Source organism: Hippocampus comes, unplaced genomic scaffold (genome assembly GCF_001891065.2).
Source record: "Hippocampus comes isolate QL1 unplaced genomic scaffold, H_comes_QL1_v1.1 scaffold9, whole genome shotgun sequence".
NCBI classification, from domain to species: Eukaryota; Metazoa; Chordata; class Actinopteri; order Syngnathiformes; family Syngnathidae; genus Hippocampus; species Hippocampus comes.
In genome coordinates this window covers 3236770-3257240 of record NW_017805275.1, presented here as the reverse complement: position 1 = coordinate 3257240, position 20471 = coordinate 3236770, and the positions used below count along the sequence as shown (strand labels likewise).

The window sequence follows — 20471 nt, the reverse complement described above, 5'->3', positions numbered from 1 at the left end:
AAAAGAGGTGTAGCGAGGAAATCCCCCTGCAGAAAGCCAAAATCCAAGGCCAAAAAAAGTGCTGCAGCTAGTTGCACGTCCCGGCCTGTTAACGACATTCGGTGTTCTGACATTAGAACTTCCCACCCATTCTATGTAATCTTGACATGAGTACAAGAGATTTTATTAAAATGTTTGGCAACCTGCATATCTTTTTTACTGGGCACAAATCGGCCATTATTTTTAGCGTGGCCGTTTCTGTTGATGCACTTAAGACCCTCGGGTACTACACTCTAATTAAAAACAAATATTTGTTTATTTCCAGTATGTGTTTAGTCACTCCCCAAAAGAGGAACATAAAGTTGGAGACACAATCGGTTCTGTTCACACTGAGCCTACTTTGTCAGGCCATTTCGCTTGGTTTTGGGAATTCCCCACGTCTCACAGTGAAATTGCTTCCCTCCTATTCACCAGTTTCCTTAAAAAGTGCATGCCTCTCCGACACAAGCCAAATGAGTGGGTGAGTTGTTCATACCGGTTTAATATTTTGAAACGTTCTAGCATGTTTTCTCCTAAATGTCCGTTATCTAAATTGTTTTGTGTTATCTTCGGGGTTCTTCACACACACACACACACACACACACACACACACACACACACACACACACACACACACACACGGCAAGAACTCGCATCCTGTTGAATTAGCTCTATTCTTTCATGCAAGATGCATACGGTAGTACAGTATGTTAAGGAAACATGATACTACCTTTTATTGTGCTTCATTAGAAAGCTCACAATTGATTTGTATTCATTTTTTAAAATAGATTATTTCAAAATCATCTTCCAAATCCTCAAACATGTCAGCAGAATGTTGGCCTGATGTTTGGGCCAAAGGAAAAAAATATATATATACTTAAATATTATTTGTGTGTTCAAGACTACATGGAAGAGATGAAATTAGACATTTTGCTCAAGATTACAAAAAGATGAGCAGCTTTTGTTTGAGGACTGTCAGCTGTTGTTTTCTGCTGTTAGGAAATGCAAAAAAGGCTGGCCTACTTGCGTTTATGGCCCTCTGTCTCTTTTGAAATGTCAATAATTTACTGCCTCGCTTACCCACTTTTCACTAGTTTAACACATCTCTTCAATCACTTCAATTTTTTTGACTCTTTTTCACAACATTTTAGGGGAAATGTTGTGTTCGGCTCCACAACTTTGGACTTTGCAGACAAGTTATGTGGAGGCTTCATGTGTTGTAAATAACAAATCACAGACTAACTTTCTTATGATCATGATCAAAATAATGATGATAAAAATGATAAATGGGAAAATGTGGGTTCAGAATGACTTTTCTCAAAATAATGATTCCAACCTTGGGTAAAATTAACCCAATCTGTTCAAAACAAGTGCGTTTGGAAAACAACCCAGCATCTTTTAGTTTGCGTAGAGGTTTTCACAGGATAGGGACTTGACACAGTTTAAGGGAAGAGTTCAGGGCGGACATGTTCATGTGCGCTGGCCGAGTGCTCATGCTCGTAACCCCTTCTGTAACTGAGAAGACGTTGTTTATCATAGGATCCATCGTCAAGGTTTCATGAAATAAAATTCATACACACAGTATACGTAACAAGAAGCGCGCATAAGGGGTGCGGCGGTGCATATGAGCACTGAATTTTGGACTCCAGCACAAGACAGAATCGGTAAGCCAGCCTCAATTCAAAATCAAGCCAGTCGCAACGATTGCTTCCGAGGACCAACATTCGATATACGTTTCCCACGAAAAATGGGGGAAATGGGGAAGGAAATCCATCCATCCATCCATGATCCAAAAAAATGACAAAAACCCAAGATAGTGAAAAATATTGAAAACAAAATGAAAGAAAAAAGGAATCTGCAGATTTGTAAATCTGTGGGTACAGAACCGCGAATGTGGGGGTCAACTGTAGTTTTACATTGTAATATCATCAGTCACTATTAAATGGCAGACCTGTATTACATAAGGAGGCCTGATATTTCTGGGCGAAATTGGAATAAAGTGTGAGTCAATGTGGGGTGGCTTGCCTCTGTGGTAGAATGATAGTGTCTGAAATCTGAAGTTGTGGATTCAACCCCTGGCCCTTGTGACCATGTCGAAATGTCCTTGAGCAAGATACTGAACCCCCAATCTCTCCAGATGCCGCATCATCAGTAGGTGAATGAGGACTCAACGTTCAAGCACTTTGAGTGGCTTGTTGGTGAAAAAGCGCTATACAAGTTAACCACCACAAACATAGTAACTCAATAATATTTGAATTTTGAGTTGATTTGTTTGAAAAAAATCCACAAGATTAGTTCTTGCATCTAATGTTGGTATACCGCTCAGCAGTTTTGTGCCAATCTTGAATTGTATTTTTTATGCAAGACAGCCCTTTGCACTGAGAAAACAAAAATCACAGTTCGTGGTTATGTTGTTTACATCAAAACTTTGTTCTCGTGTTAGCACAGCGGATCTTTTATACATGCATCGAAAAATGTGCTGGATTTACCCTAGGCTTTAAAATCGGGTTGCCACTGAGTGACCATTCACTTGACGTATTAAAAAAAAAGTGGCGCGGTTTTATTCAGTAGAAAACCACTAACTTCGTCGTCAGCATAACCCCAATGGTAAACTTCGTTTGTTATGTCCGCTTTTCTTTGTCAGAACTATCTTTTAGGTTCAATCATGCTTGCTTGCTTTGTTTGTCTGCTTTACAGTGTGTCCGCGGCGCTTTGCGTTTGCTGAATCGCTTAACGCTTATTAGCTGTTCGCACCCGGTAGTGCAAACAGTCGCTGGAGTCGCTTTTAAACAACGTGGGCAAAAGTGATAAAGTCAGGACTTGCAATTACAGTGGTGTCCATGCTTAGTTCTTTTCTGTTGGAGTGTTGGCGCGTCATGTTTTTCGGGCTGCATTGGAAAGTTCGAATGACGACTGTGCTTTACGCCGAGAGTGAGGAGTGCCGGCGCTTTGCTCCCGGGTTTGACCGCTGGGATTTGGAGTCCTCATGATGTTTAGACAATGAATCTTGAAGACATTATAAAATAATTTTGATTACATTTCAAACATTCCAAGAAATAATGATGACAATGACAATACATCATGCTAAAATCAATGGGTTGTCATAAAATCATGAGTGATAATACAGTATTATGCTTGATAAAATTGTTGGTAAGATGAAGGTATTAAGTTAATGAATTCATGTCTATTACATTATTTACATTGTGAAGCATGACGATAGGCACATTATTTTTTGTTGTATTCATGCTTACTTTTAGGTTATTACCTGCTGTGTGCCTCAATAAATAATCAAAGAGAACATAGCGGGTGATTGTTCCATGCTGATGAAGATCCCTATTCAGAGGGCCATGAAAGACAGAACGAACTGAACATATATGAAGAGCACGTATACACGTACAGTATTTTTTCCACATAAAAGTGTCATTTTTGTCACGTATCTGATTAGGAGTTGGGTGGTCCTATATGGTCCCCAAGTAGCGCTGATGAAAAATTGTGGCTCCTCCAGCATTTAAGTTGCTCCTCCCTGATTGAGTCACTGAATACCGGTAGATAAATTAGAAGCTACACACCAGTTACTTACTACTTGAATTTTTTTTTGTCACTCAATACTCTAACTTAAGTATTTTTTAAGTCTACTTTTTTATACTTTTAGATGGGTCATATTCTAAACTCTTATTTTACTCCATTTTTTTGGCCACTCCGCCCACATCTGATAATCATACAGTCTAGTGCTTTACATGGATGCATATGGCGTCTGTTATGATATGCTATAAATCTCCGCCAAAAGTGAATGAATGAATATATTTCTCTATACACTACGAAAAGGCTGAAAGCTAGTTTTTCTTTTCAAATACAGAACACACAAAATAAAATAATACTGAGATACTAATCAAAAGCTCCACTGCCATCATTTTTCACTTAATGTATACATTTTGCTGATATCATACTGTAAGAGCAATAGTGTGTAATTTATTGCTGATATACATTTCACAAACATTTTGTAAGTTCAATTTCTCTGTGACAAATGCATGGACCTTAATCACGATTTTTGCACTGATATGCAGACACCTACCTATTTAGTACTATTATATTTACGATGCATTATTATATAATTCACTTGAGATCTCATGCCTTATCTTTACAACATACCAACTTCATTTTTGAGATTCGTATCAGTCTTTACAGTGGTGCTTACCTTTTAAGCATCAATAGGTATTTCCGGTAGTCTAAAAATACAGGATCAACGGACTTCCAAGAGATGCTCATCATATCAAACTTCATATGTTGCCTGAGTAGGGCGGCCCGGTGGTCGACTGGTTAGCGTGTCAGCCTCACAATGCAGAGGTGCAGTGTTCGATTCCAGCTCCGGCCTTCCTGTGTGGAGTTTGCATTTTCTCCCTGTGTCTGCATGGGTTTTTTCCGGGTACTCCAATTTCCTCCCACATTCTAAAAAGATGCGTGGCAGGTTTATGGAACACTCTAAATTGTGCCTCAGTATGCGTGTAAGCGTGGATGGTTGTTCGTCTATGTGTGTCCTGCGATTGGCTGGCAACCAGTTCAGGGTGTACTCCGACTACTGCTCGAAGACAGCTGGGATAGGCTCCAGCACATCCCGCGACCCTTGTGAGGATAAGCGGATCAGAAATGGATGGATGGATGTTGCCTGAGTTTACATTATTCCAATCTATCTTGCCTCCTCAACATGTATGCCAATTTTTCTTTCGAGGTTCAGCAGGCCCAGACTCAACTTGCAACAAAATGAAAAATGGGTTGTGTTATGATAACTTCAATGTAATTACCTTGTGGGACCTAACTTTAATCTATGCTGTGCATGTTCACTTATGTGTTCAGATGTGATTTGAACTTCCATTGAAATGGGAATTTGGGCAATTGACAGGAGACGAAGCCAAAGATTTTTCCCATAAGATGTCACGGAAGATATCAAACGGTTGAGAACCTCTGCTCATGAGTACCCCGACAGTGGTCAGGAAGCAGATGAAATAGATATACTCACAATTTTAACAATTTTATGGCATTTCACGCAACAGGAAATATGAAATCACTATTTCATATGCCTCCATATACTTTATATCTTTATATCAGGATGACAAATGCTGTACTGCTGACCTGGCCTTGATTGTGATTGCACTTCTAGTTCAGTGCAAATGCTTGATACAACCAAAGAAGCCCGCACCACAGAGCCCTTCATCCTCCAAATCTATTTTAAGCAAGGGAAGAAACTGAGTCCCTTGCTAGAAAAAAAAAATGACAGCCGGGTGTCTCGGCCGCTGACAGATGACAAATGCTTCTACCAGCAACATTTTGTAATTTGCCCACCTCTGTTAAAACTACATTCCAGCCTGCATGTTCACAATTCGGCACCCACTGATTCACATTTTCCCATTTTTCCCTGGTCATTCCGATCCACATTTATGTATGTATGTACTGTATGTATACTGTATATGTATGCGTGTATTTGAAGTTGCCCATTCCTGCTCAGAAGATAATGTATTAGAGTTGAAAACAACTGCATAACACCACTTCAATAAACATTTGAGTAGAACATTTTACTTATAAGATTATTTTTTTTTGGCTCAATTTAAGGAATACAGTCGTTTGAAAACGTGAAGCAGTATTTACAATCGAAGGCTAGTTGGCTCCTCCTTTCTGGGCACTGATTGGCCGCTTCGACTGTCAGTCACCGCTGTTTACATCAAACGTTGCAAGGTGGAATTTCCCGTGTTACGGCGGCGAGCAACAGACCACTTCCGCAGTAGATGTCTTGGCACAGAGACGAGAGGCCGCCGCTAGCGGAAAGGTATATTATGTCAAAGGACACCGCTTTGTTTGTTGCTTTGTCAGGTATCCCTACGCTTTCTGACGAACGGAGTGCTTGGGCAAAAGTGTGTGTGTTAAGGGGTTTTAAAACAAAAGGAGAGCTATCTGCTTCCTGTCTCCCATTGTTATCAACCGTTAGCTAGCTGATAGCTAAACGTTGCTAGTCATTTGCATGACAACAGCAAAAACTAATAATAGCCTTCTTGAACAAGCAACGTCTCTATCACTTTGTTATTTTGCGTCGGGACTCTTTGGTATAGGCTCTTTTGGAGCTCATCGTATAATATACAAGTAGGTCTTTTTGTGGTCGACATCATTTGCCGTGAATGCTGTAGTGATCCATTGTATTAAGAAACAATGCTCGTACAGTGCTTCCCATTGCATACTGTAAATAGTGCAACCAATCTTACAAGTATATTTCTTGTTAACAGTGAGGGAGATAACAATACTGCTACTAATGCTTTTAAAGTCACTCCTGTTGCAATGAACAAAATGTGTGTGCATTGTTTTTCATTGTGATCAAACATGACCGTCACACACAAAAAAGTAAATTAATCCATTCGTGTATTTTATGCCAAAGGGATAGAGAAACGTTGTTTTGTTTAGTCTTTTTATTCCGCTCTGTTTTGGACCGACACCAGAATGAGACACAAGACAATGAGTTATTATTTAAAATACTTCTTTATCAATCTCTCTTCAGTTTTGAGGATCATGTTTAGCAAGTGAACAAATGATGGAAGGAAAAGGCCCGTACCGCATCTACGATCCGGGTGGGAGTGATGTCAAGTCCAGGGATGAGGCTGCAGGAGGAAGCAGCTATCGACAGCTCCTGGAGGAGAACAGCATGTTGAGAGAGAGGATGAAGGGTCTGAAGAGCCTTGGTAAGCTTCTATGAGGGTCCGCCATGGATGTCTGCTGCTCATTGATGCCTGCTCTACTAGGAAGGGGAATTCAAATAAATTTAAGATTTACTGTTGTGCCTTACAAACATCAAGACAGGCATCAGTCAGTGCTATAAGGCGTATAATTAGTGCATTTTTAACAACAGATTGAAGTTATTTCTTTTCTAGTTTAAAATCAGACTTTGCTGACTAATTCAGCCTTATCAGTTTTGCATTACTTAAGCTGTTTTGGCAGCAAACTGTAGGTAGGCCTGGATTGTTTGTTTACTCTATGAAGTTTACTGCAGAGTAGTGAATCTAGTGTGCTTTTTTGTTGTTGTTGGATTAATGTATAGTGGCAGAAAGATTGAAGTTCATTGAGACACCTGTCAGAGCAATCAAATCAATCATTAACATTTATATTGTCATTAAACAAGAGCATTTTATTGATAAAATGCTGTATCGGGAACCAGGTTATTATAGTTACCAAAATAACTAAAATTAAAATTGATAAAACATTGTGCCAATGAAAATACAATGACTGACTGGAACTACATTTAACATTTATAAAACTAAATAAAACTATAAACATAGTAAAAAAAAGTCCTTCATTTTTGTCTTTGACGGTTAATACCATTGATGAGTTTTCAGGGTTTCTTTTAAATGTATTTATTTCAGTATTACTGTATGGCTGCACAGAAGAAGGAAAGTCAAACAGTCGTATGGGAATTGTAATTTACTCTTCGATGTTGCACAAAACTTTGTGGCCCTTTTTAAAACATTTTTTTTTATCTTGCACTCAACGAAGACTCCGTATAAAAAAGCGAATACTAAAACTAGTAAGACTACATTAAAACAAATATTAAAAAAAAAAAAATAGAAACGAGCAAACTGTCTCTAAAAACAAATTAAAACGAGCAGAATTTTAAGAACAAAAGTTCAAACAAAATAAAAATGAAACCAAAAAAATTATAACTCTGGTTGGGAATCAATTGTCAAAATGCATGAAATCCAGCGCACTCGCACGATGATTGGTGTCAGAAAAGATTCTCTCATATTCAAATGATGGGAATACAGGAGTGACTGACATGCAGCACATAAAAACAAAAAATGTAGTAAAACCTGAACACGGGTAGTTTTTGACTATCGCACTGCCTGTGACTCATTTTAGGAGTGTTACATGTTCTTCAAAGTATTGTATTCTTGTTGCTGGCATTGACATACTTCCAAGCTTGCTGAAACTGTACTTTGTTCAACTAAGCAGCCATCTATCTGCAGGTGACTTACTTGAAGAGTCTCAATTAGAAGCGTCGAGGCTTCGTCAGCGCGTGGAGGAACTTGTGAGAGACAACGAGGCCCTCAAGTCCTCCAGCTTTGCTGCCAGTCTGTGCGCTGGTGTACACGCTCACACAGAAACGCAGAGTAGGTGTCATTTATTTTCATATTTGTGGGTGACACTGGCTATATTTACACAACGATGGTGTTGATGCCCCCCTCCCCCCCACCCTACGCTAAGGTAAACCTTGTTTGCATCCCACTGCTGAGCCGAAAGAAGCAGATGCAAGCTGTTTAGCAAGGGCCATGCAGGCCAACAGACTTAACGTGAGTGTGAACTTTTCGAGGATTGCAACGTTACATTTTGACTGGTGGAACTTTTATTGATGGGGGTGTTGGCTGGTGTTGCCTAACGCGACGGCTTTTTACAGGACACCTTATCAGAGTTCGAAGCGGTCAATATGGAAAGGAGGACGTCAGATGCCTTGACTGTATGTACCAATCTTACTTTGACACTTATAACTTGAGCTTCCATTTTAGAAGTAGAATTTAAAACTTGTCTCAGTTTTATGCCTCTGATAAATGTGTCATCTACTTCAGGCTATATGTACACCCTTTTCGAAATAGCCATTTTCCCAACAATAGAAACCTGTCCTGGTGAAGTAACCCGGTAACTCATTCAATACTGGCGGTTTTAGCCTGAGTCAACCAGGGAAAGTCCAGGATTATTACTGACTGGAATCACACATGATTCAGTCACATGTTGCATCCTAAGGAATGTGGTCATTAGATACTCGACCAGAATACTATTTAATGTGATGTGGTCATATTCTAAAATAACTCGGACTACCACATGTGACCTGTGTATTTGCGGTTAGATTGTTAGTCACTATCTCTGGTCAACTTCCATTATTGTTTTTTTTTTTTTCTTCTCTCTCCCAGCTAGCTCAACTGGTTTGACAGAAGTTGTAGCATGATGATTCCTACAGCCTGATTCCTTTTTTTTTTTTTTTTAATGCATATTATATATACTGAGTCAGCTTGAAAGAGAAGTTTGATCGACTGACTTTTAACAGGGCGGGTGTGCTTAATTTCAGGCCCGGTCTGCAATAGGAGTCATCCCTCTCTTGCCTCAGGAGAACGTCGAGCTGGCTAGCCAGCTGAAGAAATTGGAGAGCTCCTTCAGCATATTCGCAGAAGAGTCCAACCCAAACCAGCTGTTAGCTCACCTGGGTCGAATGGCTGTGGAGTTTCACCATCTTTCCTCAAAGGTCCAAAAGAATGAACTGAGGACATCCCTCCTACAGGTATGTGACCAGTTTGAATTGGGAGAAATAGCATAAATGCAGACGTTTCTTTGTGTGAGAGATGAGAATTTGCATGCAAATTGAGCACCACAATTAAGCTTCAAGAACAAATTTGTGGCTCATTTGGGTCGCATGCGTTTTTACAATTCTCACTGCAAACATTTGATTGGTTTGGAAATACTGTTCTAAATGGCACCAACATAGGAAGAGTTGATCTGACAGTTTTCTGCTTTCTAAGGTAGGAATTACAGTAGAGCCACAACAGAAGACATGATGTCGTCTGTTTTGTAAAGGGTGTGGAGTTACATAGTCAACATTCAAACAAATTGCTCCCTACATGCAAAGCCCTAGGGGGCATTTTTGCATGGTATTTTTTGGGGTGGGGCTATGATGACTGTGACGTTTTGACCAGCCTTGCCGTCCTCGGTCGATTTTTCTTTCTTTAACATTTTGGCTAAAGACTAGGGCTGAACGGTTTTGAAAAATACTCTGAAATCCAATAAAATTGGTATTATAGGTTAATCATAGGTAAAGCTAAAATTAAAGCAAATCAACCATGAATTAATATGAAAGACAGTTTATTTTTCTACTTCAGTTAGTGTTGTTCCTTTAACATTTGCTGCGTTTTAAGCACTGAATACGGCAACTACACAAAAGTCTACCAAACGTAAACATAAATCAGTAAGTCATAAATCACAATTACAAAAAAATTGCAAATTAATCTGTGGCTTTATCACCTTAACTTTTTAATGTTTCATGAAACAGATGGGTAAACACGTAGACTGCATTTCTTAAGCACTGCAGTAGACACTAAATAAATGAAATATACATGCCATACATATAGAAAAAAAATCCGACCGACCGACCAAAATTAAACACATTTCCCAAATCTCAGCATGTGTAATTTGAAAATTATATTTACTACATTGCCAATGTTAATTTGAATTTGAAACCCGTAACTGTTCAGCCCTACTCAGGATGTCATTTTTTTTGGTAAATACTTTTTCAGACAGATGGTCTTAACTTTTCGATTGGCTGATTCCATATTTGTGTTTCTTGTGTCAAGATTCATACTGTGATTTTTCCAGTAGTTCATACTGCAGTTCTAAACAGAGTAGGCTCATACCACATTATTTATTTTTTTTTTGTTCTTGCACAATGGGTTTTGCTAGTTGTGTATGCAAATTAGAGAGGGAAAAAAACGATTTCCACGTCACATAGGAAGGCTTGTGTATGCACTCGCATGTACTTCGTAAGACTGGGTGGCATTTCTTCATTCTGTTCTCACACTCGTTCACTGAAAGAGCAATCTCTTATAGTGTTGGCAGCTAGATGACATAGAATATGTTTACAATGAATTCAACCAACATTTTTCGTACAGACTCTATGTGAACAGCTTAGAGAGGAGAACAATGAGCTGCGGAAGAAAATGGAAGAGGATCATCATATCAGGAATCGAGACTTGGAACAGCTGAGGTAATATTTTTATTTATTTATTCCGCCCTGGTTTGACGCTTGGTAATTTTCTTTCCAACAATGGTCTTAACTCATCTTCATTTTAGAAATCAATGATTAGTAGATTAGTCGTAGTATTTTTTTAAAACTGGAATTTTTATATCTACTTTTATCTTGTAACACTTTGAAATTGTTCATGCACAATAATATAATAATAACTTTTCATCAGTTAATTAATAAAAAGTGAGTATATACACTGACCAGTTACATTAGCACGACCTGCACAATGTAATCTGTAATGCAAGATCTATATGGAAACTTCTGCATTTTGAAAAAGTAATCATATTTATTTTGGCGAGACACACTTGGAAGGGTGTTTATTTAACAACCTGTTTATTATTGTGATAGTAATTAACAGTGGTGTTAAACTGCCCAACAACATTTAGGCCCTTCTTGACAGTTCTGCTTTCTTGAGCTTTACTAAACTCCAGGAACACGTATGAAACTTTCAATTATAATCAAACAAACACGTTATCCTTTGACAAGAAAATAATCGTAAGTCAGTTGTGTGATCAGTACCACATATCTTTGTGCTGCTTGCCAGCTGCACATGCTTTCACTTTTGCCGGGGAATATTGTTGATTGAATTTGTTACGCCTTTTGGAAATGGTAAGGTATTACCGGTACCCAAATATATCCTGAACTTGGACCAGGGCCTTGTTCGCAGGTCCTGTTCAATAAAATGTTCATTGTACTGGTGCTTTCAGGCAGGAAAATCAGAAACTGAAGGAACTTGTGACAGGTGGCGCAGCAGTGGCGTCAACGTCAGCAGCAGCAGCTGCAGCGTCATCGTCATCATCGTCATCTGCGGCAGCATCTGACACTGAAGCTCCCAAAACCAAAGATGAGACCGTTAAAGAAGAATGTACCACGGTGAGACCGAAGATAGAAGCCTCTACCCCTCAGAAGGTAGCTAAAATGAAATGATCAAGCTGTCATTTTTTTTCCATTAAAATTGTCACACATACAGACAATATTTTACAAACGTAGGTCATCATTACTCTTTTATTGCTTGCATACTGACAAAATTAGTGAAAAATATACATCTATGGCATGCAGAGAAACCTCAAACTAATAAGTGCATGACAAAAAAAAAAAGAAAAAAAAATCTTTAAGCTCACTGACTCAGTTGCTCAATGAAGCATCCCACTGTGGGATGTACTGTATGTAATGCAACAAATGTTCTGTGTGCCCCCAGAGTGGAAAAGCTGCTGAAAAAAGTCCAAACAAACCTTGTGACGTCGAGGTTTATGAAAAGAAGATAAAGCTCCTCGAGAAGCAAAGAAAAGATGCAAGTCTTTTCCTCTTGTTGAGACCAGTCCTACTATTGGATAGTATAGTCAATGAGTTTCCTATATGCTCGTTTGTTTTGCGTCATGTTTCTGCACAGGTACTGGAGGTGAATAAGCAGTGGGACATTCAGTGGAATTCAATGAAGTCACAGTTTGAACAGAAGGTGCAGTAATGACTAAGACTGCTATGAGGGTGAAAGGAAACATTACTGTGCCCTCTGGTTGTAGCCTGTTACAGCACGTCTATTTTCATTTTACCACAGTCAAAGTAGTAACTAAGTAAAATTCACATTTATGCCCTCTTTTTTTTTTTTTTTTTTTTAAGGACATTTGGTTTTGTAGCCTCACACAGCTGGTGTAAACTACAACAGCCAAAATATTATTTTAAAAAAATGTCGATTCATTTACCGTTGTCCGATAAGATAAGAAAACATTTATTTGTCTCACAATGGAGAAATTCCCAATTTACAGCAGCAGAATTACGACAGGGAGAGTAGGAAGAAGTATATAAATAAATATATATGATAAAATATAAATACAAGCATATTAAAAATAAAATAAACATTGTGTATGATTTTTTTTTTAAATGCTCGCAGAGAGAGAAAATAAATACGAGTGCCAGAAAAAATGTAAAATAGATGAGCAACATCAATTTGCCCACAATAATTTTTTTTTTATCCTTGGGATGGACTCAATGTATTAATTGTTAATGAAAGTTGTTATTAGACTTGCAATATGAAGAGTTAAAATAAATTAAGGGCACCAAGCTTTTAAATGACAGATTGCATTGTCGCAGCTGTTTGCTGTGCGCTGTAGAGTGGAAAAGACACACTCTTGCAATAGCTAACCTATCTGACCCTTTTTTTTTTTTTTTTTTTTTAAGGACATTTGGTTTTGTAGCCTCACACAGCTGGTGTAAACTACAACAGCCAAAATATTATTTTAAAAAAATGTCGATTCATTTACCGTTGTCCGATAAGATAAGAAAACATTTATTTGTCTCACAATGGAGAAATTCCCAATTTACAGCAGCAGAATTACGACAGGGAGAGTAGGAAGAAGTATATAAATAAATATATATGATAAAATATAAATACAAGCATATTAAAAATAAAATAAACATTGTGTATGACTTTTTTTTTTAAATGCTCGCAGAGAGAGAAAATAAATACGAGTGCCAGAAAAAATGTAAAATAGATGAGCAACATCAATTTGCCCACAATAATTTTTTTTTTATCCTTGGGATGGACTCAATGTATTAATTGTTAATGAAAGTTGTTATTAGACTTGCAATATGAAGAGTTAAAATAAATTAAGGGCACCAAGCTTTTAAATGACAGATTGCATTGTCGCAGCTGTTTGCTGTGCGCTGTAGAGTGGAAAAGACACACTCTTGCAATAGCTAACCTATCTGAGCATACTTACCACACGCGCTGTCAGTGAGAATTCCCCTTAACCACTGTTATATCTGCTGACCTGCTCTTATGGTGCAATCGGGGGGAGCAGACACACACACACAGACCGACAGACGCACATTCTGTAATCGCACCCTCAATCACAAACAAACGTGCCGCTTCTTCGTACATGGGCACACCATGTTGCTCCATATCCATTTGCGTCAATAGGCATGCTGTTATTTCACACCCAAATACATGTGACATTGCAGATGTCTTCGTTACTGTGGTTTCATAGATAACAGATTTGCATGACTACCTAGCTCATGTTTACCTACGTAGAATAATACACACGCCCTCAAAAGTGCAGCTAAGCATCAAGAATCTGGTATGTCATGGATATTATGAAAGTCCTTGATCCTCTCACAGGAAATGCTTTTAACTTAACAATGCAGATCACTGACCTCAGGCAGAGGCTAGCCGATTCTCAGAAGACTGTGCTTGAACTGGAGGCGGAGCGAGAGCAGAGGCAGCGCGACTACGACAAGAAACTGCTGCTGGCGAAGTCCAAGATTGAAAATGTGCAGGTGAACAGAATTGATTTCAAAATGGACATTCAAGTAAAAGGACACCCGTTTTGAAAACGCTGGCGCTGTTGTTTCAGGGTGAGAAGGAGTGTCTAAACACGGAGACGACTGAATTGAAACAGAAAGTTCGCTACCTGCAGGACCAGTTGTTGCCTCTCAGTAAACAGCGGGAGTACCAGGAGAAGGAAATCCAACGTCTCAACAGGGTCAGTGAAAAGGGACATCAAATAGGTGGCCTGAGAGCTTTACTCTTTTCTTTTTTTTGAACAAATACAAACAATGAATGAATCTATTACAATAATATCAGATTTATTCTACGTAAATGTTTTGGTTTTAAAGCTTATGCTAAAATAAAGGCAAATGAACCATGAATTCATATGGGAGACGGTTTGTCTACTTCAATTAGAGTCAACTTACGAAACAGTTAGACTTGCAGTTGCAGTCTTTTAATTAAGACCACTTGACAAATTCTACCCAACAAATGTAGCATAAACATGGAAAGTCAGGAACAAATGTGTGGCTTTATCACGTCAACTTTTTTTCATGCTTTATGTAAACGTGGACTAAACTTCTTACGCACCGGCCTTATTTAGGGACTATAACAATAAATATACAGTATAATAAAATAATGGTTCAAGTAATTTTTTTCAGAAAATATGAAAAACTGAACCACATACTGATTAGGATATATTTTTTAATAGTTTCATTTCGAGAGTAGATTTGATCTATTTAACAAAGGATGTGGCCGATTTTAGCGTAGGTAGCCAGCATCCTAAGATTTTTACGGCAAAAAATATATTTTTTCGTCAAAATATGACTGAGGCGTATGCATGTTCTGTATATAACAAATAAAGCCTACCAGCAGACCGAAATGAAGCCCTTTTTTTTTTGTCTTCCAAATAGCTCCCTTTGCGTTTTGAAAATTTGTATTGTACAACATTCCGATGTGAATTTGAATTCGGTAAATTGTTCAACCCTAGTTTACATTTTACAAACAAAAAAACCAAAAAAAACTTTCCTCTTTTTCCAGGCTTTAGAAGACGCCTTAAATTTACATGCCCCATCATCCTCCCAACAACAACCTGGCCAGGACGCTGCCAATCACCTGAAGAAACAGGAACTACTCACCCAAATCGCTGTTCTAAAAGAACAGGTCAGACAAAACATGCATTTCAAAATGAAATTTTGCTGTAGTTGTGCATTCATCTCCTCATCTGTTCATTGTAATTTTGGTGTAAATCAGGTGAAAATTTTTGAAGAAGACTTCAGAAAAGAACGCAGTGACAGAGAGCGAATGAATGAGGAAAAAGAAGACCTGAGGCGGCAGGTGGAGCGACTCCAGATTCAGATTACGAATTTGACCAATCAGGTAAGCGACCTGATGAGGACATTGAGGATGAGAGTTGACCGCCTGAGTTGGTGCTTCCTTTGTTGTCCTCCAGCTGCATCAGGCGCAGAACGAGTGTCAGCGAGAACACACAGAGCGATGCAAGCTCGAAAGACTGCAGATGCAGCATCACAAGCAGGTAGCGTGTGAATGAAAGCCCGAGTGAGAACGTGTCGGTGTGTGTGAAAGAGTTTGCATGGGCGAGCTGATACGGTATGTCAGGAGAATTCCAAAGCCCCAAATGCTCACCGCATGATTTTATGCTGACAAACTAGTGCCCAGTTGTGACCAGTCGGAAGTCACTCATCTTAAGTGTATGGGGTCGACACGAGAGCCTGACTCCACTTCTCATGTTTGTCAGTGCATCCGGTGTCTCAGCGGTTAGCCACGCCGTAACCGGGCCACGTCTGTGCTCGCTCAGTTTACCATCCATGCACTGATCGGGGATCACATGTGTACTTGTGATCCCTCGTAGGGGCAGCAGCAGGAAAGACGTACCTCAGACCCCACGTCGGGCTCAGTGAACGGCCCGCTGAGCCCCCCCTACTGTGGTCCCTTTGTGCAGGTGGGACCGCAGGGCCTTGAGGGCTGGCCCGTACACTTCCATCCCCGGATGCCCAATGCAGCAGGTGCCACGGCAGCAACCGCCACAGCTCCGCCCCCCATACGAGACTTCCAGCCTGTTACCCCGGTAAGGGTCCTCAAAGGTCCCTACATCTGTCTCACTGACAGAACCAGGCTCTCTCCTCTGCCTCTATGTCAGGTGTTATGTTGGGAGAAACACGCGAATGACGGAATTAGGTCTTCTGCTTAGTGAATACTGAGTGACGAGGCTCTGCAGACTTCTGTTATTACATTACGACAACAGAAGCCCCGTTCACACGGCAACGTTTGGTCCGACGCAGCTCCGAAATAAATCCAGTCGAGCATTCACACGTGCACATTTGCTCCGGCGTAGCTCCACTAAAGAGCTTATACCGGACCAAATTTGATCCACCTCAGGGAGGTCGTTTAAAAATTTGCTCCAGAGCAAATGCTCGTTTGCGACGCTACGCCGAAACAAATGTGCACGTGTGAACGCAGCTGGATTAAATTTGCTCCAGAGCAAATGCTCGCTTGCGGGGGAGTGGCCTCGCTACGCTCGCTACCAGACGCACGGAATCCGACCCCAGGCCCGAGCCTGAAGCAAACCCGACATTTCATATTTTATTTGTGAGTATTTTGGGGAGAAAAAAACGCAAGATTTCTTACGGTTAAAATAATCTACATATTTTTATGAACATTATCAATGCATTTGCACAACGAAATAACGCTGAAATACAGAATAAGAGGACAGGCAAAGAGAAATCTCGATGTGCATTTGCTTGATTACGCAGAGAAATCCTGCGGCTTCCTAGGCTTTAAATAGAATAATTCAAATGAAATAAATAGGTAAAGATATCTGAAATTTTTTCTACAGGATTGTTTTAAACGAAATTAACATACGTGCGCACTGGTCTGGCCGGCCGCGCTCCTGTTTAGCAGTGAAATAGCAATTAAATTACAGCGCATTCTCTGTTATATCCAAATTGTTTGTTTTAAAACAAGTATTCCTTAGTTTAGTATCCGCACATTGTTTTAGTATACATTTTTTAAAACATATATTGTGGCAGTCATAAGGAGCACACACGATTGACTGTAAACACGTCTTTATTCCACGACTGCCGACAAGTGGATCTATTCTGAACAAGGACAGAATAGTGTCCACCATAATATTTATTAAAAGAAAAATAAATAAAAGTCCGCGAGAGAGAAGCCCGACCCGAACCTGTTTTACTTCCGCATTCCTGTCGTTTTGGTCCGGAGCAGAAATTGCACGTGTGACCGCAAGTGGAGCTGCTTCGACGCTGCGCCGGAGTTGTCACGCTCAGCGGCTTTGCACGTGTGACCGCTCCACAAAATTTGATCCGGTGTAAAATACATCGCAACAAAATATTTCGGTGCAGCGTCGGACCAAATGTGTGCCGTGTGAACAGGACTAGAGACTTTGGGCTTGCTGTTCGCGGTAAATCATTTCGTATATATTGAGTTGCTTGAATGATGATGATGTCATTGTGTCTTCCAGGGTTTTCCGTGGCAGTCCTCGTCATTTCTACAGCCCAGAGGACCCAGAGCGGTGGGGGAAAGTTCACGACCAGCGCCAGATAATGCAGGTAAAACAGTGGAGCAGGGCTGCAACTAAATTAATTCAAAGCGCATCAAATTCACAAACACAAATGAATTAAGATTCAGTTGTGGGTTTGGTCTGTAACTTGTCAGAAAATGGAAAAACATGTTGATCATTGTTTTTCAAAGTAAAAGTTTGATTTCTTATGTCTACCTTGCAGACCAGTCCACGGCGGCGGCAGCAGGAGGAGCAGGAGGAGCAGGAGGGGGAGGATTTGGAAAAAGAGAGCGTCAGAATATAGATCCCGGAAAGCACTAAAGTGTCACCGGATAATGGAACTTGGGTCGTAGCATGAAATCAGTTAGTTTTGCTTTGAAAGGGTGTGATTTGATCTATAATTTTCCTACTGAACTGTAGATATCCTATTGTAATGTTGTTTATACTTGCGTTTTATAAGGCTATTTGTGGAACACTTCGCTTTCCTGAATATAAACATGAACGATTTCGATTTTGTTTTTTTTTTAAATCATGAATTGAGATCTTTTGTTAAATAGGTAGGTGACTTAACACTCCTTTTTTCCCCCCAGAAAATCGAACTTTTTATGTTGTAACCTGCAACAACTTGATTTACAAACTTATATGGTTACAGCAAGCCGTTCCCTGTACGAGCAAAACCATTCTCATTCCAACAATGGATGACAACGTGGGTGAATTCAATCACTGAATTTACAAAGTAAATGTTAATTGACCTGAGAAGACTTCCGCAGTACATTGATGTGATAGAAACGTCCCGTATGTGTAACTGGTCAAAATGTGGTTGTTGCATACAAATGTTTGGGGGGGGTAGGGGTCTTGAGGGGATTTTGACGTATCATACCAAAAACATATTTGTGATCGATAATTTATTTATAACCTGCTGTTTTGATAGTTGCATTGACTCAGTGTGAATCATTGTCTTTCAGTAATGCTGCTTAATGTTGTGAGTGTATTCCCGATATATTGTAGCTCTTGACATTTGTGTCAGACACAACACATACCCAAGCCTTTCTTTTCACCATGATGATGGACCTAATCTCATTAAACAACACTTCTGTGACTTTATTTGACCACCTATGTCACTATCTTGTTATCTCGTGCACATTTTTTTTTTTTATCCCTGTGCAGTACCCAACAGTTGTCTTCTAATAGCTGCTAACTTACTAATTCATTAGTACAGATACAGTTGCCAGAGCAGAGGAAGTCTGGGTTCATCTTTGAAACCCGTGCCTTGCTGTATGTAACACTTAGTCAGGAGCCATGGTGTAATGTGTAGGAGGCCACTTAAATTTTATTATTATTTTTTTTAACTGTCTCAAATTCACACCAGTGTCTGAACCGAATATTCACTAGGATTTCTTGCGTATCGAACATTATGAGGAAATTGGATGAAGGCCTTCAAAAACTGCACAAGCTGAGATAGTTTCATTTTAACCGACTTATTAGGTTACCATGAACCGAATCGGATTGGTGGGAAGTGAAGGGAGACGTGCACTTTTGAAACGGTATTCTTTGATTCCTGGCAGTTGTATTTCTTGGTTTGCAGCCCCTTTTATGTTTGCTGTAGGTAAAAGCACATGTGAGACCTTTTGTATTTGACTGGCTTAATAAATCGATTCTAAATGTTTACTTTGCATGATGCATACTGCATTTTTTTTTCATTTTTCTGCGTCCGCAGGGGTTACTGCACGTTTCCAGTAGCACTAGCTTCTTGACAGATATATGCAAATAATTTACAAGTTTATAGATGAGCTTTTGTGTAAGGGTGTGTCCATGGTCTTGAAAACAATTTGGTACAAATTTAGAATTCAGTTTCATTTCAGTGATCAAGGCCCTCTCTTTTTTTCCCCTTCAAGTTTTGCTTAAATTCCTCTGAGCAACACACGTGGACACCAGTGACAATGTAGGCAAACTAAAATTGGGAGTCCACATCCCATGGGACATATACAGCCCACCGTGAAAAACAAAATGAGTATTCTACAAATGCTTATCATAAGCATGTGTTCAATCATTTAGTATAGACCAAGGTATTATAAACACTAACGAAATAACCCAAACTAAAGCTGTAGACAATGATTTGAAAAGCATGAAAACTACATCTTAAATTTATAACATGAACAAAAATAAAAAATATAGCCATAGTATTCTTTGTTTTTGTCATGTTCATACATGAGCTTTGGAGGTTCATTTAAAATGCATTTCTGTATTGCTGTATGTCCACACATAACACGAAACGGTCAATTGAGAATTGTAGTTTCGTGTATTACACTATCCTAAATGACTTTTTAAAAATCTTGCACTCACCAAATATTCCATACATTAAAAAAATGAAGCATTTTCCATCCATCCATTTTCTCATGCGCTTATCCTCACAAGGGTTGCGGGCATGCTGGACCCTATCCCAGGTGTCTCTGGACAGTAGGCAGGGTACACTCTGAACTGATCGCCAGCCAATCACAGGCCTCGCATAAAAAACATTCACACCTAGGGACAATTTATAGTGTTCCATTAACCTCCCATGCAGGTTTTTAGAATGTGGGAGGAATCTCGAGTTCCCAGAGAAAACTCAGCAGGCACGGAAAGGCCGGACCTGGAATCGAACCCTGCATCTCTGCACTGCGAGGCCGATATGCTAACCAGTCGACCGTTCCGCCCATGAAGTATTTTCAAAAATTTAAAAAGTTGAAATAACTAAATATGATGGAAAAACTAGTACAACCCTGGTATGGACTGAAAGGCCCATTACAGGGAAACATTCCCTTGCCCATGTTACTTGTGCACTATTCATTTCAAGA

At 39.5% G+C, this 20471-nt stretch overlaps 1 protein-coding gene across 6 annotated transcripts; it reads left to right on the top strand.

Annotated features, from left to right (window-relative positions):
* Positions 1–393: 393 nt before the first annotated feature.
* Positions 394–19310, top strand: tnip1 (TNFAIP3 interacting protein 1). Of its 6 annotated transcripts, none has more exons than XM_019869712.1 (18): positions 394–499; positions 6557–6737; positions 8016–8159; positions 8254–8339; positions 8444–8503; positions 9110–9319; positions 10701–10795; positions 11542–11743; positions 12033–12125; positions 12225–12290; positions 13976–14107; positions 14185–14313; positions 15138–15260; positions 15351–15476; positions 15550–15633; positions 15970–16185; positions 17599–17686; positions 17861–19310. In XM_019869712.1, exons 2-18 carry the CDS (start codon positions 6587–6589, stop codon positions 17956–17958), a joined length of 2103 nt encoding a protein of 700 aa, XP_019725271.1. In that variant the 5' UTR covers positions 394–499; positions 6557–6586; the 3' UTR covers positions 17959–19310. The 6 variants fall into 6 exon arrangements, with proteins under 6 accessions (XP_019725271.1, XP_019725273.1, XP_019725275.1 ...); XM_019869714.1 differs by lacking the exon at positions 394–499 and adding an exon at positions 5728–5836 and having other exon boundaries at positions 11542–11707; XM_019869716.1 differs by lacking the exon at positions 394–499 and adding an exon at positions 5728–5836 and having other exon boundaries at positions 16060–16185.
* The last annotated feature ends 1161 nt before the right edge of the window (positions 19311–20471 follow it).